The sequence below is a fragment of the Ammospiza nelsoni genome, chromosome 14 (assembly GCF_027579445.1).
Source record: "Ammospiza nelsoni isolate bAmmNel1 chromosome 14, bAmmNel1.pri, whole genome shotgun sequence".
Classification (NCBI taxonomy): Eukaryota; Metazoa; Chordata; class Aves; order Passeriformes; family Passerellidae; genus Ammospiza; species Ammospiza nelsoni.
Window position 1 is genome coordinate 20681503 of NC_080646.1, and position 25057 is coordinate 20706559.

Sequence of the window (25057 nt, forward strand, 5' to 3'; positions counted from 1 at the left end):
AGCAGCTGGGCAGCCACTGAAGAATGAGTTGCATCTGCCCCAGCAAAGGGGGAGCCTTTGGTTCCCCGCCATGCTGGGCAATGCCCAAATCTGGCAGAATTTCCCTGGGTGGGGACTCACCTGCAAATTCCCTGTGGAGTTTGGCTTTGAAGAAGGTGCCAGAATCAAAGTCCATCACCTTCAGCCTCCCGTGGCCAGGCTGAGAAGAGCTTGTCATTACTGATGTCACCCTTGCTGTCTCCAGCAGCAGCAGCAGCAGCATCATCCCCACCCGGTACAGCTTCTCCAGGGGCTCCTTCTCCTTCCCTGGGGGCAGACCAGGCTCTCAGGGCTCTGCCCAGGGCCCCAGCTGTCAGGAAACCAGGACAAGCAAAACCAGCTGGGATGGCGGCCACCAGTGCTGGGCAGAGCAGCTCAGCTCCAGCACAAGGGCTGCGTGTTCCCATCCCATGACCCCGGTGCTGTGACACTGGCAGCACAAAAAACTCTGGGTTCCTTTGCTTCTGACTGCCAAGGCACATGTGGAGTAGGAACTTACCAGGGCTCTGGATCAAAGTGTGCCTGTGGCTCTCTCCCTTCTTCTATGGCAGAGGAATATCCCACATCCAAGGATCACAGAACAGGTCTTCCAGTGTGGGTCTGTCCAAGGAGTTCACGGATAAACACCACCTGATCAGGTCTTTGCACTCTGGGGAGAAAAAGCAGAAACTGAAGGTCAGCCAGAGAAGGCTCCTGTCTGCTTTGCCCCACTATTCCCATGCCCAGGCCATGCTGGATGTGCTCAGAGCTGGGCCTAAACTTTCCCATCAATTCCCTGTTTTGGAGGAGAGCAGGACATGTGCCACCTCCTCAGCAGCTGCCAGAGCGGGATGCCCACGACCCCGCTGCTGGCTCCCAGCACTGGCATTCCCCCCGTGCCCAGACAAGAGGATCCACCTTGAGAGAGCCGTTGTGGCAGCGGGAGCTGGCCCCAGCTGAGGTTCTGGCCCCTCCTGAAAGGGTGCTCCCCGCAGACCATCTGGTGCAGCAGGATGCCCAGGGACCAGACCGTTGCTGCCTCGCCATGGTACCAGCCAAAGTCGTTCCATTCCGGGGGGCTGTACGACAGTGTTCCTATGGAATACAGATGGAGTTCATCAGGGGGATGCTGCTTCTCCCAGAGCCTGGCCCCAGCATCCCTGCACCTGCGGGGGCTGCATCAGGGGCACACAGGGTGACCACTGCCCTCTCGCCAGCACCTGGGACTTGTGCACAAAGTTAGGGTTGGAAAAGAAGCCTCTGGTGCTGGAAGAGGGCAGCCCTGGCTAGGCTCAACCATGACATGTAAAGGAAAAACCCACTCTATGCTGGGGAAAAAACCTGCCCATATCCTCCCTGCCTGCATTGCCCCAAAAATATTATGAAGCCAAGGCAAACAGGGCGAGTGGAGCAGTCCAAGCCCTTCCTCTCATCTGCACACCAAAGTGGCTGGGGCACAGGTTCCGCCCTCCCTCTCTGCTACCCCCACCCACGGGGGGTTTTGGTCGGGCTGGCTGCCCCAGCCAAGCCCCAGTCCTGGGCAGAGTGGCTGGCAAAGGCTGCCAGCAGGGCTGGAAGATGGCTGCCCACCCAGCCCTGCTCTAAATCAACTCAGCTGAAGATTCAGTGCCCTGACTGGCAGCAAAAGGGAGAATCCCCGCTGCCACAGCCAGCTTGGGCTGGGAGATGTTGGGCCATGAGATGTCAGCAGCGGGAGCACAGCCCTGTGTAGGCTCACCTGCAAAGTGAGTGTAGACTGTGTCCTGCAGGTAGGTGCCACAGCCAAAGTCAATCAGTTTGGCCTGCCCGGTGTCCAGGTCAACCAGGATGTTCTCTGGCTTGATGTCCCTGTGCAGGACCCCGCAGCTGGTGCAGTGCCGCACGGCCTCCAGCACCTGGCGGAACAGCTCCCGCGCCTCCTCCTCGGGCAGGAACCGCCGTGCCCGAATGAAACGCTGCAGGTCCTGACACTGCTCTGGCCGCTCCAGCACCATCACGATGCAGTTGGGGAGCTCGAGCCACTCCAGCAGCTGGACCACACCGGGGAAGTCAGTAGACACCTTGGTCAGCAGCACAACCTCCAGGGGTGCGCTGGTGCCGTCGGGCTGCGGAAGGAGCACGACGCCGTCAGTGGGGCCGATGCCGTGCCGGGCCTGGGGAAGCCCTCAGCCAGCCCGGGATGCTCTGCGCCCTGCGCTGGCCCCACGCCCGCTCTCCCTCGGGGCGTCCTGGCGGCTCCCACCGTGCCGGGCCCCGGCTCATCCCCGGCCGGCAGCCCCGGCTGCTGGCCCCGCTCACTCACCAGCTCGCCCCAGTGCCGGACGCGGTTCCGTGGCACCCTTTTGATGGCCACCTGCAAGCCAAGGGCAGCAGCGGGGTGAGCTCGCTGCCCGCACTGCGAGCCCCATCCTCCGCTCTCCGCCCTCCTCCTCCTGCATCCCCTCCTCCTCCTGCGCCCGCCGCCGGCCCCGCCGCTCACCGGGGCGCCGTCCGAGAGCCGCGTGGCCGCGAAAACTCTGCCGAAGCCGCCGCGCCCCAGCAGCGATCCCAGCCGGTACCGCTCCTGCAGGGCCTCCTGCGCCGTCCCTGCGGGCGGGACGCGGCTGTCAGAGCTCGGCCCGGGTCCAGCAACGGCCCCCGAGCGCCCCTCACCCGCCCCGGGCCGGCCATGCCCGGGCGTTCGCTCCCGGGAACGCGGCACGGGAGGCTCGGGGCCGGCGGCCGCGCTGCCGAGCGGCGGAGCTCGGGCCGGGGAAGCCGCAGTGGAGGCGGCGGGAGCGGCCGCGCCGCGTGTGTGCTCCGCGGGCCGCGGGAGAAGCCGGGGCCGGAGCCGGCGCCGGGGCTGTGGCCGGGGGCGGGGCCGAGGTCGGGTCGGGGGCCGGGCTCGGGCCAGGCGGAGCCGAAGGGCGGCGATGCCGCCCCAGCCCCAGGCACTGATGCCCGCCCAGCAGCGCCACCGCCAGTACACCCAGAGCCGGGCGGAGGCGAGACCGTGGCGGGACGGCCGGGGCCGGGCACGGGGCAGCCCCGCCCGGGGCCGGGGGCGGGCCGGGGGCATGGCCCGGCCCTGCAGGGGAGAGGGAGGAGGGGAGAGGAGAGGGACGCCGGACAAGGGACCCCGAGAGAAGGGTGCCCGACAGCGGGAAAGGGAGAGAAAGAGAAAGAAGAAGAGAAAGAAAAAGAGAAATAGAAAGAGTGCTTAAAACTATCTGTTTGCTGCTGCTGCTGTCGCCGCTGCTGCTGCCGCCGCTGCCGCCGCTGCAACTGAAGCACCGGGGCCGTTCGTCCCCGTGTCCGTTCCCCGCTCGCCCCACGAGCCCCACGTTCGAGCCCCGCGCGCCCCGGGGACAGCCCCTCCGTCTGCCCAAACACGGGAACTTTGCAGCCTTGAGCCCGGATGCAGAGCCCTGACTCCTGCACACTGGCACAGCGATCCCCTCGCTCGCTGCTGGGCATTGTCCTTGCTGAGGGGCAAACACTGTCGGGCCACCTTCCCGTGGGGTAGGATTCCTACCTGAGCCCAGCACTGCACTTACATCTCCAGTGTTGCTTTGCAGTAAAAACAGGGGAAGGAAAACTGTGTGTGGCTCATGGTATTTTAGTGTCTAAAAATCACTACGTCATCGATCTTAGACATGAGATGCATCTGGAATTACTGGGATGCAACATGAAAAAGGGGAGCATAGAAATAGATAAGGGAAAACATCTTAGATTGTTTCTTTCATTTTCATTTTACTTCTGGAAAGCTGTTTCAGTTTTCCAGGAATCTCCTCCTGTCTGCTCTCCCCAAGAACCTCTCATGGAGAACGAGGTCAAGTTTCTGTTGCAAGATTTTCCATCAGGGAATTATGCCACATGTGAAGTTTTCATTGTGACTGTTCTGGTTTAGGGCAAATTTTGGGAGGAAATCTCCAAAAGGGGTCCATCTAGAAAGCAAGTTCAAGCGTCCCCTCCCCGACTAGTTCAGGAAAAGACTTCCCTTGAGAAAAGTTAAAAACCCCAGTTTGTTTAACAAGTAAAGTATTCACAAGCATGAAAAATGAATAATATTAAATAAAACCTCGGACAGTGCTGAAGAGATGGCAAATTCAGAAGGTCCTTTTTGTGGGTTGTAGTTGGCTCCCTCGGTCTCTTCTAAGTCCCTCTGGTGCTGGAATGCAGCGTCCCAGAGCTCGGGGGGCCACAGGTGTGAGCTGCTGCTGTCGGTGTTTGTCTGGGTTTTCAGTCCAGAGCAGGTGTAAACAGTTCCAAGAAAAAAGAAAGTCACAGTCCAAGGAACTTCCCTGCCCCAGCTAGCTAAAAAACAATTGCTAGACATGGGCTGTGAAGGCATCAGGAAGTTTCCAAGTCTGAGCACTGGTGGTCTCAGCTAACACCAGAGCTGGATGGTGCTGGAGCCAGAACCTGCAGATTTCCAAATTTTGGCTTTCTGTGCCAGCAAATCGCTGGACTTGGGCTGTGCCAGCACTAGGAAGTTTTCAGATCTGGGCACTGGCGTTGCCAGCAAACACCAGATCTAGGTGATGTCGTTGCCAGTGATAGAAATCTGCTGGATTTGTGCTCTGCTGGCACTGAGAAATTTCCAAATCTGGGTTCTGGTTACATGAAACACAAGATGTGGGTGGTGCCAGAGCCAGTAAGAGGAAGCTGCCACAGGTTTTGGATTTCTGTGCCAGCAAATTGCTGCACTTGGGCTGTGCCAGAATAGGAAAATTTCCAGATCTGGGCACTGGCAGTGGCAGCAAACAGCCCATTTCAGGCTCCAGGCTCCAGGCAGGACTGTATCTGGATGCCTTCCTCTTTGTCTTCCTTCTTTCCTTCCTTATTTCTTGGGATCCTGCGGCCAGCAAACTCCAGATTGTGCAGTGCTGGCAAGGGGAAATTGACAGGTTTTAGCTTACTTTGCCAACAAATTCTGGACATGGGTGGTGCCAGAAGAGGGAAATTGCCAGATGTGGGCACTGGCAGTGCCAGTGCACACCAGATCTGGGTAGGGAATGTGCCAGCACCAGGAAATTGCCAAATGCTAACTTTCAGTGCCAGCATATTGCTGGAATTATGCTGTGCAGGAACCTGAAAAATTCTGGATCTGGGCACTTGTGGTGTCAGCAAACACAAGATTGAGTTGCTGTAGGTACCAGGTATTTGCAAGGTTTTGGCTTTCTTTGCCAGAAATCACTAGACTTGGGCTGTGCTGGCACCGGGCAATTCCCGCATCTGGGCACTGGTGGTGTCAGCAAACACCGGATCTTGGCATTGCCAATGACAGTAGCAGGGAATTGCCACATTTTGGCTTTCTTGACCAGAAAATTGCTGGACTTGGCTCTGCCAGAACAGGGAAATATCCAGATGTGAGCACTGGCAGTGGCAGCAAACACCAGGTCTGGGCACCTGTATTGGCATCAGGAAATTGCCGGATTTTGGCTTTCTGTGCCAGCAAATTGCTGGACTTGGGCTGTGCCAGGACAGGGAAATTTCAAGATCGGGGCACTTGTGCAGCAAACACCAGATCTGGGTGGTGCTGGTGGCAGCACCGGGAAGCTGCTGGGTTCTGGCTTTCTTTGCCAGAAAATTGCTGCATTTAGGTTTTGCTGGCACTGAGAAATTTCCAGATGCTAATTTTCTATGCCAGCAAACTGCTGGAATTAGGCTGTGCAGGCATCTGAAACATTCCTGATCTGGGTACTGGTGGTGTCAGCAAACCCGAGATCGGGTTGCTGTAGGTACCAGGTCTTTGCTTGGTTTTGGATTTCTTTGCCAGCAAGTTGCTGGACTTGGGCTGTACCAGAATAGGGAAATATCAAGATCTGGGAACTGGCAGTGCCAGCAAACACCACATTTCAGGAAGGACTGGATCTGGACCCGTTCCCTCCCTGCCTCCCTCCTTTAGCAAGGTGCCAGAGGGGCTGGACAGCAGCCAGACAGAAAGGGACCTGGGGGCACTGATGGACAGCAGGCTGGACATGAGCCAGCAGTGTGCCCAGGTGGCCAAGAAGGCCAATGGCTCCTGGCCTGGCTCAGGAATGGTGTGGCCAGCAGGAGCAGGGCAGGGATTCTTCCCCTGTGCTCAGCACTGCTTGGGCAGCACCTTGAGTGCTGTGTCCACTTCTGGGCCCCCAATTTAGGACATGGAGTGGCTGGAGCGTGTCCAGAGAAGGGTAGCAAGGCTGGGGAGGGGTGTGGAGCACAAGTCCTGTGAGGAGCAGCTGAGGGAGCTGGGGTTGTTTATCCTGGAGAAGAGGAGGCTCAGGGGAGACAAGGCGGTTTCAGGGCACAGGCTGGACTTGATGATCTCCAAGATCTTTTCCAACCTTGCTAATTCTGGGATTCTCTGGAACTACCCTTGGACCAGTTGCAGGAGGAGCTCTAGGCCTCCTCTTCAGAAGCTCCAGCAGCCCAGGACCCTCAGCTTCTCCTGCCAGCCCCAAAGCCCATCCTGTCAGTCCTGCAGAGCCTCTGCAGCTCCTCCTCACTGCCCAGAACAGGGAGCCCCAGAGCCAGACACAGCAGCCCAGATGTGCCCCCCTGGCCTGGGGTGCCGCTGGCAAGGGAGCAGCACCAGGCACTGCAGGAGCCTGCAGACAATTGATCTGAAGGCCAAAGCTCCTTAGCTCCTTCTGAAAGAGCAGGAACAGTTCCTCATTCCAGAGTGGTGGAATGCTGGGCACCGCAGCTCCGGGTGAGGACTGGACACAAGTTTGCTCCCACTGAGTGCTGGGATGGGTTCTGCAGGAGCTCTGGGCTCCTGTGCTTGCCAGGCACAATGAGGAGAGAAGGAGCCAAGTGCACTGATGTGGGAAATGGATTTGTAGAAAGTTTTTAGAGCCTAATAGAAGGCCCACAAAGTATGAATCTGTATATAAATCTTGAGACAAGAAATGCTAACTTAAAAATTTCCATGGAATAGGACAGATATTGTTGAGAGAGAAATGCAGCTGGAAAAAAGTTTCAAAAGATGGCCTTGCAAATAAGATTTTGGAAAAACAGAGCTATGAAAGATGCATTGTAGTGGGACCCACAAAGAGTAGTTTTAAATAATTGGCTTTAAGGCATCTACAACATGGCATGGCAAAAGGCTGATAGACCAAGAAACGCTTATAATGTATTATAATTAGGAAGTAATTGGCTTCTGATTGTGATGGCGCGTATTATAACATCTGTATTGTCTCACCCTTCTCATGAGACTGAAAATGGAATAGAAGTTTTTAAAACACCTCTCAGTTGCCCCATCTCTAGGTCAAGAAAAGAGTATTATCCAACACACTGACACACCTTTTCCTCAAGCATAGCCCAGCCTGGACCAAACACACTGAAAGGTTTCCCCTGTGGCCCATGTCTCGAAACATCAGGTCTGCTGTTTGACAACTCAGGTTGGTTTGGTGTCAAGGAGTTTCCCTCAGAAATACTGGGTTTGTCTTCCTCTGTGCCTTCCCCTCAGCAGCCTTGGGGATGCTCCTGTGTGAAGCCATCTGTCTCACACAGTTTGAGACAACTTCAAACACGATATTGTGCAACAAATCATTTCCTCTGTAGTGTTCCTGCAATCCCTTTCCAGCAATGGGAAATTATTACTGATAGATGAAAGTGGAAAACCCCCAACAGTTTATTATCAAACAGAATCCCCCATGACACGCGTTCCAAGAAGGCGCCGGGGTCTCTCTCGGAAGAACAGGAGCTGTCACGGAGCAGTTCCAGCAGCTGATGGAAGCTCGGGGACTCATCCGGTGTCGGCTTTCTCCCACGGCAGAGCTCCATGGGGCGGGCAGGGCAGTGAAGCAGCTGGGCTGGAGCCCCTCGCTGCCTTGTCTCCCCGGCGTGGCTCAGCCCACAGACTCTCGGGCTGGGAGCGGGGCCGCTCCGCTCCTGCCGGCACCGTGTCCCTGGGCTTGGACAAACAGTTTCCTGCCAGGAGAGCCCTGCACACTGCTCCACAGATCTTTCATAAAGGCCCAAACCAACTCCAAACACTCTGTCTGCAGCAGCTTTGCACAAAGGGCTGCAGCAATCCAGGACAGCTGCAAGTGAGTGTCGGAAGGCTCTTGTCTTGTTCCTGACAGCAGAATTCTTGATGATCTGATGCAGTTTTATTCAGATGTAACATGAGAGCTGAGGTTTTTTTGTTAAAATATTTCATGATGAGTAACAAGCCTTGGGTGCATGAGGTACAGGACTGACATGCCAAAGCATGAGCATATCCTCCAAAGTGGCCAGTTTAATTGTCCATTTTATTACTCTTGTATTTACTCCACACTAATAAGGAAAACCAAGCTCTGCTTGGAGGCAAAACAGGCATGGGATACACTACAGTCCCTCGCAGGCTCAGCAGGGCTGGCAGTGACACAGCAGGCCGTCTGCTTCATTGTGAACCACTACAGAGCTGCGTCCCAATGTGGTTTAAGTAGCGTGGTATTATTAAGAGCTCCTTTTCTGCATGAGACACAAAAAGGAGATCCCAAATGACCTTCATGCAAGCATGCAGTAAAGAACTGCTCTTGCTATCCTAACGAAGTGTTTGCTTTGGCCATTACACTCTTCCCATTCATCTTTTGATGCAGACACTTCAGGTTTTCTCTCACACCCCTGCAAGGCTGGCAGTCGCTATTTCCCAGTTCCTGTTCTTCCCTAGGGATGGTGCAGTGGCTGCTTTGAAACAAAAAGCCCTGAGATCTGGATAGTTTGAAGGAGCATGAAATGCTAATTAAGTGCTCATACTGGTAATACCCAGGTCTGCACTGCCCAGTGCTCTGGAGCAGCAGCAGCAGGACCATGCATCATTCCTGTTGGTGGATGTTCATGTTTCTGGTGTGCAAGAGCAATGACTTTGAGGAGGGACAAAAATGCCCCTCTTCAAACAGTGGGTGTGCAAGGAGGTGTGAAGTTTCACAGCCTTTTCTAGGATATTTTAGAACGGTCTAAGAGAATACTGTGGCATGGTGTAGGTCCCTAATTTTGTCTCCAGAGGAATCCCCAAAGGGCACATTGACTCTGCTGCTGATGGCAACCCCATAAGCTCATGGACCAATTTTCCCTGCAATGTCCCACCCTGCCTGGGCTTTACTAGGCCGGGACTAGACCCAGAGCTAAGCAAACACAGGCAGCCAGGTGACATTGTGTAACATCAGAAGCTGGCAACTGTGGAGAGTCTGGTTCTAGCATGGCTTAAAGAAAGAGGCCATGAAGGTATACAGTTGAGGGAAAAGTAAAAGGTAGTTGTAAAGCATTTCCCAGGCTTGATTCTATAAATAATTAGGCTCTCTCAAGCACCACTTGTTAAACAATAAGATTCTCAGACAGTCTTCCCATAACAGGCAAACATTCTGTCCTTGGGCTCTCTGAGAACACTGATCCTGTTTTCAATAGACAAACCACAGGTATTGTAAACAAAAGGAGGGGTTAGAGTTTTCTCTGTAACCTATCGTGACCTTGGATTTTGCAATATGCATGAAGTTAATTAACACTGTTATATAAAGTGGCTGATTGATCAATAAATCGAAGTCAATGCTGATCAACGACAAGGTGGGTTGGCTTCCTTCGCTTTCAACATAATGGTGACCTACTCGACGTGATACAGCAATTCACCATGAAGAAGCAAAGAAAGGGTCAGGTCCTCAGCAACGGGACGGCAGAAACGCAAAAAGAAGCTGAAGACGCGTCTTGCCTCAAGTGACCGTAAAGACAAGCCTGACTGATAGGTGCTGCATGGACCTTGAAAGAGGCTGCATTCAGCGCTGATTAATTAGGTATTGAAGGGCAAGCAGCATATGAATTATTGACTATCTTTTTACAAAAAAAGCAAATTAAGGGGGTAGATTGGCAAAAGGATTTACAGGACTTTGTACTTACGGCTACGGTAAAGGGGTTTTCCTTATCCCCTATATGGTTTACGAGTTAACGGAATGGCGTGAATTCGGTGATTTGTTATGGGAGGCTACTTTAGAAAGTGATAAAACTGTCAAGAAGCTAAGCCAGCCATGGTGGGTGATGTACGGTGCACTTTTTCACTATGTCTCTGAGTGCAAGACAGCGGCCGCAGCTCGTGGCGCTTGCGGGGCTGTGCTACTCCGAACTCTGCACGGGCGCTCCGCCATAGGGAGCAGCCGCGGCGAGCGACCGCCTGAAATGCTGCGCTGTAGCGGCGGGGAGAGCGGAGCCACCGCGCGGGAGCCGAGCCGCGCCGCCGCGGGGGGAGCGACCCGACCAGCGGTGTCTGCAGCGCACGCTGTGATTCAGCCCGCTGGCGAATCTTGCGAAACAAAAAGCTCAGCGCGGGGGGGGGAGTTTCGCCCGCTCTGACACAAGCGCCGCGGGACCAGAGCGCTTTTACAGCGGGAGCGCTTCAGTGTGAGACCTAACAGCCGCATTAATTGTGACTCTTGTCAACAAAAGATTCCTACTGCAATTAAGAAACCAGTAAAAATAAACAAGCGACACCAAGGACTATTGCTTTCGAGATGTTTCTCACCTAAGTTAGAAAGACCTTTTGTTTTTCCTAGCAGCAGACTGTGAAACAGAAATCAGTGTAAAAGAATGCGGGAGTCAAATTTCGGTCGATTTGGCTCGGCATTGGTTATGCTGTCTTAAAATCACCTGCATTGACATGGACTTTAACATCAGAAGCCCGGATGGCTCAGTCGGTGGAACATCAGACTCTAAAATGATATTTTGAAAAATTTAAAAATGTTAAGATGTGTTGGACTGATTGTATGAGTGAGATGCTGTGAGTGTGCTTTTTAGTATAGAAATGCTATAGCAAACACGTGAAGAAAGTTATTTTAGCTTAATATTTTAGAATCAGGCCTGTAAGTAAGTTATAGTAAATGCTATATTTTATGTCTATAGTAAGTTTTATCTGTTATTAAGTAGTTTAAGTTAAATTGTCTGTTAAGTGCCATTAAATATTAAATACTGTTAAGATTAAATTATATTAGGTTTAAGTTAAGTTAGATTCTGTTAAGTTTGAATTATATTTGGTTTAAGTTGTATAGAATTTAAAGTCAGTTGATTTTGTTAAAGTTTTATTAGATTTAAGTGATTTTACATTATTTACAAATAAGTCTGTTAAGTTTAAATTGTATTTAGGTTTAAGTTATGTAGGATTTGAAGCCAGTTAAGTTCTGTTGATTTGAAAATAAGTCTGCTAAGTTAAATATTTTAAGTGCTTTCCCACCACTCCAAATCAACAAAGGACTGAGAATCGACCAGCTGATGCCATTTGAGCCAAATGACTAAAGGATTACAGACTGTAAAACTGATTTTGAACTTTTCTGAGGGACCCAAGAAAAAGGCGGATGTGAAAATCTCAAGGACAGAAAGGATCATTTTCAGACTTGCCATTCGCCTCCTCTCCAGGTTCCCATGAATGAAAACAGCTAACAGCTTTCTTTTCTTAGTCCAATTACCACCTACCCTGCAATGCCTGATAAGGCCGGACATCATGGCTCAGCTGGGGATGGTTTTAACCCTTTGGGGTAAAAGCCATTGCTCAGACCGTGGTTGGGGAACCTTATAGAGATACTGAGTGTTCTTTTAAATGCTTTTACATATTTTACCTTGTCTTTGTAGTTGTATCCAAAATATGGTTGGTAGGATGACAGAGAAAACTTGGCAAACTAACCTCCTTTCTCAAAAAGAAAAAAAAAATGAGGAAGTGTGGAGAGTCTGGTTCTAGCATGGCTTAAAGAAAGAGGCCATGAAGGTATACAGTTGAGGGAAAAGTAAAAGGTAGTTGTAAAGCATTTCCCAGGCTTGATTCTATAAATAATTAGGCTCTCTCAAGCACCACTTGTTAAACAATAAGATTCTCAGACAGTCTTCCCATAACAGGCAAACATTCTGTCCTTGGGCTCTCTGAGAACACTGATCCTGTTTTCAATAGACAAACCACAGGTATTGTAAACAAAAGGAGGGGTTAGAGTTTTCTCTGTAACCTATCGTGACCTTGGATTTTGCAATATGCATGAAGTTAATTAACACTGTTATATAAAGTGGCTGATTGATCAATAAATCGAAGTCAATGCTGATCAACGACAAGGTGGGTTGGCTTCCTTCGCTTTCAACAGGCAACCATGAGGACGTTGCTGCCAAATGGTTACAGTTTGCACTGGGCCCCAAAGTGTTTTTCCCTAAGGCAAAGCAAACTGAAATGTGAAGTTTAAAAGCTTCAAATGACTATGAAAGGAAACTGCAGAATAATTTCTGGAAGTGCAGCATTGTCAATGATCATGCAGCCCACCAAGAGCTGGAGCTGAATCCAGAATTGCTTCTTCCAGCTGTGCAGGAATTCATTCCACTGGCAAGCACTGGTCCACGGGAACAAATGATCCCCTAGCTCTGGGCTGAATGGCACCCAGGCTGCAGTGCAGATTTGAGGAACCCTTGTCACTTGTTATTGGCCTCCCAGGGCACTCATCCTTCTGCAAACAAGGTGCAAACAACACAGCTGCACTGCTGTCCCGGGTAAATATACATACAGGTGACTTTGCCAAAGCAGTGCATCATTTCCCAGTGAAATACATGACCTCTTCTTACCTATGGAATTGTGATTGAAGACACCTGTGAGCCAGATCAGTGGGAGATTGCAAAGGAGAAAAGCTTTGGGATTTGGGCACACTTCCCTTGGTTTATTTGCTCAGGCCTTTGGTGAGCACAGAACACACCTAGGTAGAAAACCTTTGACTAGACAGGATCTTTTGGATCCATTGTCCCCCAAACAGGTCAATGGTGGCCCCGTTGTAATGCCAAGTAACAAAGAGCAGCACAGATGACACAAAGAAAACATGGCCAAAGAGGAAGAGGAGAGGCCCAATGAGGAAAGGATGTGGTGAGATACTGGCACACTGAGTGAGCTGCACTCCCATAATCTCTTGGCTAGCAGGTCCTGGTCTCACATTCTCCTCTTGGTTTATTTAAATTTTATTTATTTATTTACTTTTTTTCATCATCAAAATAAAATATATACAATTAAAAATATGTCATCAAATTTTAAAGATACAATCAAAACACATTAATTCAGAACTGTATCTAAAGATCAGAACATATGTACAGATGTAACTATGAAGCCTAACAATCAATCCTAATCTGCAAACACTCTTCATACAGGCGGCAGCTTCTTCCTGAGCTTGGAGGAAAGAGAGCTCTTCTGGAGGGGAGGCGAGGACTTTGTGGGTGAGAGAATATCAGAAGTGTCCAGAGAAAACTTCTCAGTAAGACTGTAACCAGCCAGATCTGCAAAATGGAGACACAAAGTTTAACAGAGAGGCAAAGTTTAGCAGAGGCCACAATGCAAACCTGAAGCATCTGAAGCTCTGTATTTCATGGGACACATTTCCTGGAAATGTCCAAACAGCTGCACAGGGAAACATGCTCCTGCTGGCAGACACTGAGGCAGGCCAGGGCAAACCCTGAGCCACTTGCCCAGAGCTGGCACAGGCCCAGCCTGGCCTCTGGGCTGCCCTGGGACAGCAGGGAGCCCAGAGCCCTGTGCTCCCCAGGAATGGCTCAGCTGCACATGCACCCTCCTGCTCCTCTGCCTGCCCCACAGCTCAGCAGCCCCACAGCTCCAGGGGCACTGGCAGCAGCACAGCTCATTGCAGGGGCACATGCAGGGCACAGCTGTTCCCTGGCAATGTGCACAGCCTCTCTGGGCTGCCACAAGACCCTTCCTGCCAGCAGAGATTGGCCCAGCTCCCCCCTCACCTCTGTGTGAGGCTGAGCCATGATTGCCTTCACCTTGTCATTAATCTGGAGTTGCTCCAGGCCCCCATGCCATGACTAGGAAGGGCAATGGAGAGAGTGGGGCAGATGCACACCCTTCCTTAGGATTTTGTCATTTTTGGCACAGCTCAAAAGGCAAATCGAGAGGTGTCCAACTCAGCGCTTCCTCAGCCTTCTGGAGAACATCTCGCCTTCACCAGCCCAGCATTTTGGAGAGGTTTTCCCGCACATGTGGAGGCTTGCTGGCAGCACATTCCTTCAGCTGGGTGCCCATCACCTTGCAGAGGGCAGAGGCCAGCTTGGTGGCCACGGTGCGGACGCTGGCGCTCCGCACAGGCAGCGCCTTGTTCTCCAGGCAGGGCCAGAGCACGGGCAGGGCGTCGCGCTGGGCGACTTCAGGGCTCCTGGCATGAACCCCCTGCACAAGCACTGCCGGGACAGAGACACAGCTCCTTACCCACCAGCCTCACTGCAACAAGGATCTGCCTCTGCCTCTGCTTCTTGCCAGCCTCTCTGGCCAAGAGCAGCAAAACAGCACCCAGAGCCCCTTGGTCCAGAAAGGGGCAAAGCAGCTGAGCATCCTGGAAACAGAACCACCAACCCCTCAGCACTAATTGCTCCAACCAGAGCCTTGTCCCTGCGGCAGACTTCCTACCTTTACTAAATTAGTACACAATCTCTGCATGAACAATGAATGAAATGTCCAATTGCCTTTGATTTCCATTAAGAAGATGTCTAAAGCCACACTGAAGATTTGGAAATACACCATAAAGAGGAAATTGAGAGATTTCTAATAAAAGAAATTATTCCATTTTTGTAGCTTTGATGTCAAGTGCCAAATGTCTAATCTGGCTCTTCCCTGTGCTCAGTGGCACACAGCAAAGGGCAGGGTTAGAACACACCTCAAAACTCCAGCCCACCAGAGATGGCTGCTGCCTGACAGCTGGATGAGAAACATCAGTGACCAGCTGGGGTCTTTGGCAGAATGCTTTTGGGGCTTCCAACAAAGAGCTGTTTCAAACCTCAGGGTGTCTTAAAGAATTACCCAGACCCCATTGCCTTGGCATTTGGGCATCTCCACATTTTAATGCCACTTCCCCTCTCAATCTTAATGGCATTTTTTCTTATAATGTCCACTTGAATAAGGGCACAGAGAAAGAAAAATGCTACACAGGGGACTCAAATATAACCAAAACACGAGTGTTTTCTCATATTGTCTCTGAAATCTCTCTGCTCATTTTCTGAACTGAACTATATGAAACACAGACAAAAAGTTACTACCAACAGGCTTCTTGCATGGCAGATTTGGCTGAGAGATCAAAACCTGAAATGCTGTGGAGACCATTCTTGTTTTCTGATCAGACAAAATGTTATCTAGCAGCCATTTAATATTCTGTGGTGGAAGAGACTTCATTTTCTCTATGCTGTTAATCCACCAGCAGTCAGCAACAATGAAAGAGCTCCTGCAAGTACCCAAAACCAATTCTGCTAAGCAGGAAAGGGTTATGGAACACATTTTCAAATGGGAATTCATTTGAGTTTAAATGCAATTTAAGACATTGGTGACTACTGAACAGGAGGAGCGCCTGTCTGTTCCTACTATATTGCAGAGAGAGCATCTGCTCTTTCTAAAGTACTCCACATTTATGGTTAAATCGTTTTTTTGAAAAAGATGACCTCTTTTTCAAAGAACAGCTAAACTAAATTCCCTATTGCTGGAGATCTACTTTATTCAAATGCTCTTTACAGGGCCTTTGACATTCCCAATCACTGAACATGCCCTTTTGAGATTCCTAATGAAGACACAAAGTGTATTAAACCTTGCATTCAAAGATGTTGGCATAATTAGCAGTGGATTTAGCCCCAGCTAAAGCAAGGCTATCAATCACCTCTGCTGTATATTGAGATTATCCTTTTTCCATTCCTTGGCTCTGGCTGACACAGCAAGCTCCTCTGAGGAATCAATTATCAGCTGCATTTGTAGCATTTTGGACAGCGCTGACCCAGGCAGACACTGTTTGCACACCCTGAAAGGCTCAGTCCAAGGCCCCTCTGACAGCACAGGCAGGAGCCTCAGCACTCTGCTTCTGTCCCTGTGCCCCAGAGGCTGCCTTGCACTAAACCCGTGCCTCTGATACCTCTGTTGAGTTCTGACCTAAGCTGTGACCCCCAGGCCCTGCACGGTTCAGCCTCAAAACTTTCCAAGAGAAAAACAAGAATTCTGTGAGGACAAAACAAACTGATGCCTTGAAACAGCATTTGCCACCATTTCCCCTCAAAGATCACAGATGCCCCTGAGCTCCCCAGAGAGGAGCCAGCTGGGGCATTTTTAGCCCTCCCTTTGCTGGAGGTGGTTCTGAGATGCCCCAGTGAGAGCTCAGCCCCAGGCCGAGCGCCGCCCCCATCTCAGGTGCTGCCCAGCTCTGCAGCAGCCAGGGAAAACCTGCCAAACCCACCTGCCTTGGCCATGGGGCAGCAGGGACACGCTCAGCACCTCCTGGTTTGGAGGAGCTGCTCTGCTGTCTGCTCACAGGCATTCCCTGTAAATGCTCCCTGGGAAGAGCTCTGGGCTCAGAAGGGGAGGCCAAGCCTGTGATACGCTCGGTGACATCCAGCAGGGCTTGGCCACTCAGGTGATTCCATTGGTAGCTGAACTCTTTCAGCAGGGACACTCCATCTACAAGGGAAACACACGTTCCTGCTCACTTTTCTCAGGTCATAGGAGAAAGAACAGTGGGGAGGGAAAGGGCAGTGCCAACCCCATTTTATAAAATAAAGTACATTTCTGTGGATTTTTGAATCCTTTTCTTCTTTCCTTCCAGCCTGCTTGGCAGGGTTTTAAATTCCAAAAGAAAAGCTCTCCTCTCACAGTTGTAAATCCAAAGTTGTCTGCTGTAGCAGGAGCTGTGTTAAAACATTTCACATCAGGAACCTCAGGAGTTCAGTCACATGGAAGCAGTGAAAAGGTTTTGCATCCCAGAGCACAAAGGAAGAGCCCCATACTTGGGTCACAGAAAGGCACTGAGTCAGGCAGTTCCTGAGTTCAGAGAGCAGCTGGGGAGGAGAAAGTGGAAGCTCCCCTTGAAGACCTGCCTCTTCAACACTCCTTTTTTCAGGCATATTTCCCCAGTGCAGCATTCTCAGAGCTGACATAAATGTGTGTGGCAAAGGAATTTAGAGCAGCCCTTGCCTATGTAGTTAATTGCTGTGGCCATCTTGCCCCACGCAAAACAACACGTGGAACAAGGCATCCTTGACAGCTGGGTTTATACGTGTTTGTTCTAAAAAAATGAACTTGGTGAATCACAAGTTCCCCTGTGAAAATAGAAGACAAAGAAGAAAAGTGGAAAATAGGCAGTAATGCCTCTAATGTAGAGCCTTGCAGGTGGCTGCCCTGCAGAAGCTCTGATGGGTCAGTGTCCCTTCATGCCAACAGCAAAGCTGTTCATTTGGGAAGTCAGACGGGGCCCAAGCAAACTCCAAACCCCCTTTGCCTCTGAACTGTAGCAGAGCTGCAGCCCAGGACTTGCTCTTCAGACAAGCAGCACAGAGCCAAGGGCTCCTGGGACTGTTGGGAAATGCTGATCCCATTCCAGCCTGTTGGGGATGGTGCATAAGGACTGCACCTGCACAGCCTCTGGTGGGTGTCAGCTGCAGTGTTCCACAGACAAGAGCAGCTGTCAAGGCACTCAGCGCTCTCTTGTGCAGGAGAGACAGAGACGAAGCTGAGGAGAGTCCCTGCCAGGGCTCAGCCTTACCCAAATGAGCAATGGATTCTCCCAGTGCTTTCACAGCTGCCCCACGAACCCTGGGATCCTTTCAGTTCAGGTTCTTTGTTATTCCCTCCACCAAACCAATGATCACCGGGTTCAGGGCATCTTTCAGGGCTCCTGTGATTTCAGCCAGCATGTCCAGTGCCCTCTGCTTCACTTTCTTGTGGCTGTCAGATATTCTCAGGACAAAATATTCAAAAATCTGTGAAGAGAACAAGCAACGTGAAAGCTGGATTCAAATGCCCCTGTTTGAAGAGTGGCTGTAGCAGTCAGCAATGTCAAAGATGAAAGTGATCCTTTCTGTCAGGTCAGCACTCGCTTGCACAATGTCACTGTTTTCCTGTGGGCCACTCACTGGAATGGTGGTGCAACCTCATGCTGGTTGAAAGATTTTCTTCTGCTTCTAAGAGGTTTGGCTGGGGACTGAATGGTTCCTATGGTATTTTTCTCCATCTATAAATCATTAAATCAATTCCATTTATTAATGCTAAAGAGTACCTTTGCTTTGAATGGAAGCAGATGTTTACAATTCCTGGTTTTCTATACAGTTGCCTGAAGTACTGAGGGCAGTTATGATTTTGCCAAAACAATGGCTGGAGGAGATCTAAGTTTTCTTTTGTTTGTCTCAGAGGCAGTGCCAGGAAAAGAGCAGGGCTCTGATCATCTCTTCCAGGATCCAGACTATTACAGCAACCTGATGAAGGTCTTCAGGGGTGAGAGAAGTGGTCGAGAATCTTGTTTGATGATCAGAAGGCTGGATTTATTGATATATAATATATAATACATTAGAACTATACTAAAAGAATAAAGAGAGAAGTTGCAGAGGATGCTAAGCTAAGAATAGCATAGAAAAGAATGAATAACAAAGTTCTGTGTCCAGCAGAAAGGAAGGACGAACTCTCCTGTAAGTGGTCAGCAAATCCAAACACAGAAGCCAAATCACCGCTGCACCTGTTACATTCCACACCAGCCAATAACAATTGTTTACATTCTTCTTCTGGGGCCTCAGCTTCCCAGAAGATGAACAAATCCCAAAGAAAGGATTTCTATGAAAAAATGTCTGCGACACCAGACCATTTCTCTAGGTAACAGGTGGACTTCTGAAATGCAATGTGCTGTACAGCTCTCATTACAGTAGGTTCAGTCCCTTGATAGCCACATTATCAGGCAGCTTTTCCTGGAGAAAGGGAAAAAGCAGCTACTGGGAGGAGAAGGCAGAGATGAGTCCTTAGCTGTTTTCCTCCTTTTCCAAAGAGAAAAAAAGACTCCCAAGAAGGGTGAGCACTGTCTTTACCAAGAGGAATAGGAACAAGGATGGAAATGAGTAGCCAGAGCTGTGCCTGTGTAAGACAAGATGGAGTATATAGAAGTATCCTTAAATAAAACAACTGGGTTTAAATCAACCCAGCCTGATTCTTCTCTTCCCTGTGCAAACCCATTTTTGGTCTGGAGAACAATTGCCATGCTTTCAGGGGCTGGATTCCCTTCACTTCACCCAGCTGGGAGTAGGAGAGAGCAGCAGTTACACCAGCAGAAAATTCTGCCATCATCTGATGAACAGCATCAATAGGCACCTGCCAGACAAATACAGCTGGACTGAAATAACTTGTCCTGAAGCCTGGACCTGAATTACATTTATTCTGGGTGAGAGGGACCAGCGTGTCCCAAACAGCCAGGACAGAGTGCCAAGACACACTGAATTAACTTTGCTGCTACAGGTTTAGGAAAGGAGCTAAAGGAAAAGAGCAGTGAAGATACCCCACATACTTGGGCAATGTTAGTGGAGATGAGCTGGGGGCTGGTTGTGCACAGGTCTAGGAGGAGTTCCACTCCTTCCATCCGTGCCTGAAACCCCTTGGCTTCCAGGAGATGGTGAAGCTTCTGGAGCAGCTCCGTTTCTTCCACAGCTGGAGGTGACGTGACCTGGGCTTTTGCACGGGGTAGGAGGTGTCCATCAGAGGGAGATTTCACCCTGGGAAATAAAACCAAATGAGGACCTGGTGGTGATAATTATCGTAGCATGGCATCCCCATAGTGGAAATAATTAGCATTGACTCCATCATTCCAGAAGGCTGATCCATCACTTTATTACACTATACTATACTATACTATACTATGCTATGCTATGCTATGCTATGCTATGCTGAAACTCATTGCCCTCACAGACAGTCTGATACAGACAGACCAGATTGGTCAACTGAATCCAAAACACCATCACCAGAGGTCAACTAAGAAATTACCCTTTGGTAAAGAAATCTCCATAACACATTCCATGTGTTCACAACAACAGGTGCAGCAAGTGAAGATAAGAATTGTTTCTCATTCTTTTCTCTGATCTTCTCACAGCCTTCCCCAGGACAATGCCTGGCAAAGTTGTACCTGCTGCTCTCTGTGGAGAGATCTGCAGCCACAGACAATACCTGCAGTTAATTGTAAGCAGAACATCTTGAGCAGCTTTCCTAATTATGTCATTTCAAGCTGGAAACTCATGATGGTCTGAAGAGCAATATGGACCTCATGACAATCATTACAGGAGACAATCTGCAAGTGACATTCTCACCAGTGCTCACTCAGGAAAACCAAGGATGAGATGCATCTGATCTATCTTCAGATGGCTGCCAGGGCACACAGGTCACTTTGCTTTGTGGAGAAAGAGAGACACTACTGCCAAGTTTAAATGCCTCCTCATATGGGACGTGTGTGTCTTAGAATAAGGGAACTCATCACTCTGGAGAAGTGTCTCTGCAACCAGGCATGACAATCTGGAAAAGTAGCTCAGATGCATCTGAACAGATAAACAGGGCCATATTTGAACGATTCAGAAAATCAGTAACAGAGATAAAAACAGAAGCCAGACACCCCAGAACTACACTCACATTTCATTTGCTTCCCTAGAGACCAGATTCACAGCTTAACAACCCCACTGGGAACAATTCTCCTGATCAACCTGTCTCTTCCATGACCACAGGAAGATGCCAGCTGTGCTACTGAGGCATGTGGTCACTTTCCTGCCACTGCTGAGCAGGACAGAGCTAAATAAATCCCCTCTGCTATCAGAGCAGAACAGGTACAAGCAGCTCTGCAGCTGCCATGAAGAGACAGCAAGGAGCAAATTCCTGTCTTAAATGCTGATTGCAGCACAGGGGGAAATAAACCAAACATGCTGTCCATCAAGCAGATTACATGAAGGACAGGAATTTCAAGACAAAAAGTCCACATTGAGACACCTGTTGACTGAAGTTGTTCAGGAATTGCCTTGCTCCTTACTACTCAAACTTGGCACTGTTTGAGGGTAAGAAAACCCTGATTCAGCCAGACCAAACCACATGGATGAGAACTGCTTCTTTGTGGAATGGCATCTTGCTTCCAGACTGAGATTTCTCATCAAAACACCCATCTGAAAAATCTCCACTCAGGTGAAAAAAAGCCCTGTTTGAATTTACTTGTCCCAAGTCATGCAGCAGAAACTTGGCCCACTCCCAGCCTCCACAACACTGCCCTTGCCACTGCACTGGATCGTCTGAGCTGCCACCAATGGGTGTCTGTTTGTCTCTCCATTTTTGTGGAAACCCCTCCAGAGAAGTTGTGTTCAGCACAATGCACCAGTAGACATTTTTTATCCTAGAGCATTTGTAGGGAAAGGAAACAATCTGTGGCATTGGTCATTTCTGCCAGACAGTTTTTCCTGAGGAAGAGGCATGTAAAGCTTGCCATGTGCTTTGTCACATCTGACAAAAGTGCTCAGTACCGTTTGCCAGCAGACAATGTGGCCTGGGGCTCCTCTGAGCCATCGTTCCTCTCCTTCACCGGCTCCTTGACAGATGGGCCTTCAGCCTTCTGGTTTTCCATCCCCGACAAAGACACAGAGAAACCCCATCAATCTTTAGAGTATAAAACAGGAAATTCCCTGTTGAAAACACAAGTTAAAACCAGGATCACTGCTACCAAGGCTTAGGGAAACATTTCCTAACTTACAGATGGAAACAGACCAGAGATTCAGTGATGCCAACTCTTTGTTTTCAATAGCCCAAGGCAGGTCATGGGTGCTACCAGACTCAGCAGCAGTCTAAAATCCCAAATTCCTTAGTCTTGAGCAGAAATGGGAATAATGCAAACTGGCAGGCAATGAGTGTTTGTGAAGGAAGCAGCAGAACAAACTGGACTCTTTGGGGGTTGGCCCAGTGTGTTGGAAGTTGATTTGGTTCAACACTCACTCTCCCTGTGCCTGCACAAAGGCAGGCTCCCTTCTATAACGTCAATAGAAAAAATAAAATCCCTCCCCCCCAAACAAATAAAGGATTTTCCCCTGGATGCTGCTGAATTCACCAAGCTTCTTCCAGCTCCACAGGGCTGGACAGCAGGGCAGTATTCCCAAAAGACAGACAGTCATTGTAGTAACTAGGATTGACCTGGACATCTTTTGTAAATTTGGGAATTTTCTTGGCACTACTACTTCCAGTGTCCTTTGCAAAGACTCTGTTATCTTCAGAAGCACAATTCTCACTTAATTGCTTTGCAGGGGGCAGAGTAGGGAGAGCATGGTGGGGGTTACTCTTAAATGTAAACCCATTTTCTCCTCTTTCCCTTTCCTCTTTGTGACCGATATTTAAAATATTCAAAACCCCACTTTTCCCTAAAAATATCAGTTCCTTTGTGGTCTGCAGATGAACATGCTGAGGATTAACAGCTCATTCGCAGGAGCAAAATGATTCAGCAGAAGAGGAATGAGCTAAAGACAGATTTGGTATGTTTGATCTCATATTAGCAGAGGCAATACTTGCACAAAGGAGACATTTCTCCTGCCCAGCACTTACTTTCTTCTTAATTCTTGTCAGAATATCTTCCAGGTCACGGGGGGAAAGACATTGTTCCAAAAGTGTTGTAAGTTGTTGATGATTGAGCAACATCTTCACCATCTCCTGTCCATAATGCCTAAGGAAGGAAGGAAGGAAGGAAGTGAAAGAAAAGTGAACAAACACAGGAAGAGCGTTAAAAGAAAAGGCTGATACCTTAAACTCATCAGGTGCAATCTCTGCACGAGAAGGCATTGCCTACTCAGCAAAGAGGGAGATTTCCCTCACTTGACACTGCACAGTGCTGTCAGCTGAACACAAGAGGCAAGAGGAGAATGTGGGGCCACAGAAAAATACCATTTCACTCTGAAACTGGGGGTGTGCTTCTGTGGCATCAAAGCATCCCAGAGACCAAGCAAAACACATCTGCTTTGTTGTCAGAGCCTGTTAGCAGTGTCTTGCTGCCATTGCAAAATAATTTGCCTTTCTTTAACTGGCAGGGAAGCCAGGAAAAAACACCTCATGCATCCTCTTGATAATTCTACACTCTGTGTATGCACAGGGACAGCTAGTTGCTCTGGTGTTCTTGGCAGCTATTCATGGGAATTTCATCACCAAAGGAAGGGGATTTTGGTGGTTTGGGTTGATTTTGCCACTAGGAAACCACAGTTTTCTTCAAGAAGAAATGTGGACCTCAATAAGCCACAGATAACAGCATTCTAGAAATCTGCAGAACAGGTTTAGAAAGACTGAATATGTTGGCTAAAGACCCCTGAAATATTTCTAGCAAAGTCTGAAGTTAATGGGAAATGGATGTTTGGGATCCTTCAGTGATGGACATTAGCCAACACTTTGGCTTTGTGTTGTGCACCTAAGGCCAAACAAAAGTGTTGGACTGGCTGATCTGAGCTCTTTTGATCTCAGTAAAGAATCCTTCAAGCCACAGGAAAAAGGTGGCAATGTTCCTTTTTGCTGGCCAACCTCAGGTTTCCCAGCACAGCCATTTGCCCAGGCAGCCCAGAGCAGTGGTCACAGTGCCAAGGCTGACAGAGCTCAAGAAGAGTTTGGACAATGCTCTCAAGCACATGGAGCGACTCTTGGGGTCACTGCACATGGCCAGGAGATGGACTCGATGATCCTGATGGGCCCTTCCAACTCAGCATATTCCATGGTTCTGTGACCCTTATTCACACCGTGAGGTAACTTCATATTCCCTTTAGTTTCCACTCTTGTGTGGTTTCACCTTTACAGCCAGACACAAAGCGGCTTTCCTGTTTTGGGAGGTGAAATGAAGATCATTACTTGTGTCCTTGTGGCAGTCCTGAGCAAGCTTCCCTGCCACGTGTGGCAGCCTCTCAGCCCTGGGGGTGCCTGCGAGCTGGGTGACTCCAATTCTCTCCACCAGGGACAGGAGGAGTTGGGCCGCACACTCGCGCACCGGGGCGGGGCGGCTGCTGGGGAGGAGAGAGCAAACCCTGGGCACAGGGACAAGGAGCAGCGGCAGCGCCGGCCTTGGCCAGAGCTGCTCCCTGCCCTTGCTGGGGGAAGGAGCCCGGGCTCTCCCTGCGCCTTCAGACACCTGCACAAGGCTCTGTCCTCAGCTAAACACAAAGGTAGCATTGCACACTAGGCCTGCCTGCACGGAAGAGGGAGAATTCAGTCTCCCTGCACTGTCTGATACTCAGTTTCTTTCACAGTATTTGCTCGGAGAAAGATTAAAGAAATAGATGACATATGAATAATTTAGAAATTAAGGACAATTGATGCTGACCCATCAGAGGACACCCAGTACACAGAGCTACAGCAGGACTGAGGCTCTTTCCACCCATTTATCCCCAAATCTGCAGACCTTTGGAAAACAACAAATGCAGGGAAAACACGTGGTGGGCTGTGAAGTTGCAGAATATCCAGCAATGCAGCCTGTTTCTGCTGTGGGGCTTGGCAATGGATCCATCTCAATGTTTTACCCTATTGCAAAGCTGAGGAAAGGGTGGCAGGCAGTTTAGCCAGGCTGCCCTGTTCTAGAGAGTGTCTCTTGGGAACTATCAGGCCCAGCACCAACATTTAAGGCAGCATTTGCTCCAACTGTCCCATGGCTGTCAGCCTGTGGAGGTGCCTGTAGAGTGATTCATCTTCTAAAGGCTAACATGAAACATCAGTTTGCATAGAAAGTAGAGCTCTAAGCCAGGACAGTTATACAAGACTCCTTTGGCAGGAGCTGCACCTGCTGTGCAGGCTGTGCCACACCCAGCAGATTGTCCCCCATGTGCTCCATGCCCCAGCAAGGACCCTCCTCATTTCCCAAGTTAGTGGCATCATGAGGAGACATGGTTTTCCCAGGGCCTCTGTGGTTAGAGCTGTGAAATACCAAACACTGCTCACAGCTGCAACTGCAATTGCCCCTCTGCCCACAAAAGCACAAGGCTCTATCCTTGGCCTTTGCAGGCACTTTCACTTCCCCATCAGTCACCACATCTAGGAAAATCTGACAGACTGGGAGAACTCCAGGAAGCAGCAGGAAGCTGAGTCAGAGGAGCTTTAGTTTGGATATCAGGAAAAAGGGTTTTTCACCCAGAGGGTGGTTGGGCACTGGAACAGGCTCCCCAGGGCAGTGGTCACAGCACCAAGCCTGACAGGGCTGAAGGAGCATTTGGACAGCAATCTCAGGCACTTGGTGTGACCCTTGGGCTGCTCTGGGCAAGGCCAGGAGCTGGACTCCATGGTCCTGATGGGCCCCTACCAGCTCCCCATATTCTACAC

At 49.9% G+C, this 25057-nt stretch overlaps 1 protein-coding gene across 1 annotated transcript; it reads right to left on the reverse strand.

Annotated features, from left to right (window-relative positions):
- Nucleotides 1-581: 581 nt before the first annotated feature.
- On the reverse strand, nucleotides 582-21353 carry LOC132079337 (serine/threonine-protein kinase pim-2-like). The gene is made up of 11 exons (XM_059481861.1): nucleotides 21253-21353; nucleotides 14009-14135; nucleotides 13714-13788; nucleotides 10006-10261; nucleotides 9862-9890; nucleotides 5705-5797; nucleotides 2498-3085; nucleotides 2321-2371; nucleotides 1757-2123; nucleotides 937-1113; nucleotides 582-688 (listed from the first exon to the last, which is right to left on the reverse strand). Exons 1-11 carry the CDS (start codon nucleotides 21351-21353, stop codon nucleotides 582-584), a joined length of 1971 nt encoding a protein of 656 aa, XP_059337844.1.
- Between the last annotated feature and the right edge of the window lie 3704 nt (nucleotides 21354-25057).

Coding starts and splice junctions, on each gene's coding strand:
- LOC132079337 (XM_059481861.1), bottom strand. CDS start 21,353: ATGGAAAACCAGAAGGCTGAAGGCCCATCTGTCAAGGAGCCGGTGAAG. Junction 5,798..9,861: donor AAAACCCCTTTACCGTAGCC/GTAAGTACAAAG, acceptor ATTCTGGTACAG/CCCAAGTCCAGCAACTTGCT. Junction 1,114..1,756: donor AGTCTACACTCACTTTGCAG/GTGAGCCTACAC, acceptor TGTATTCCATAG/GAACACTGTCGTACAGCCCC.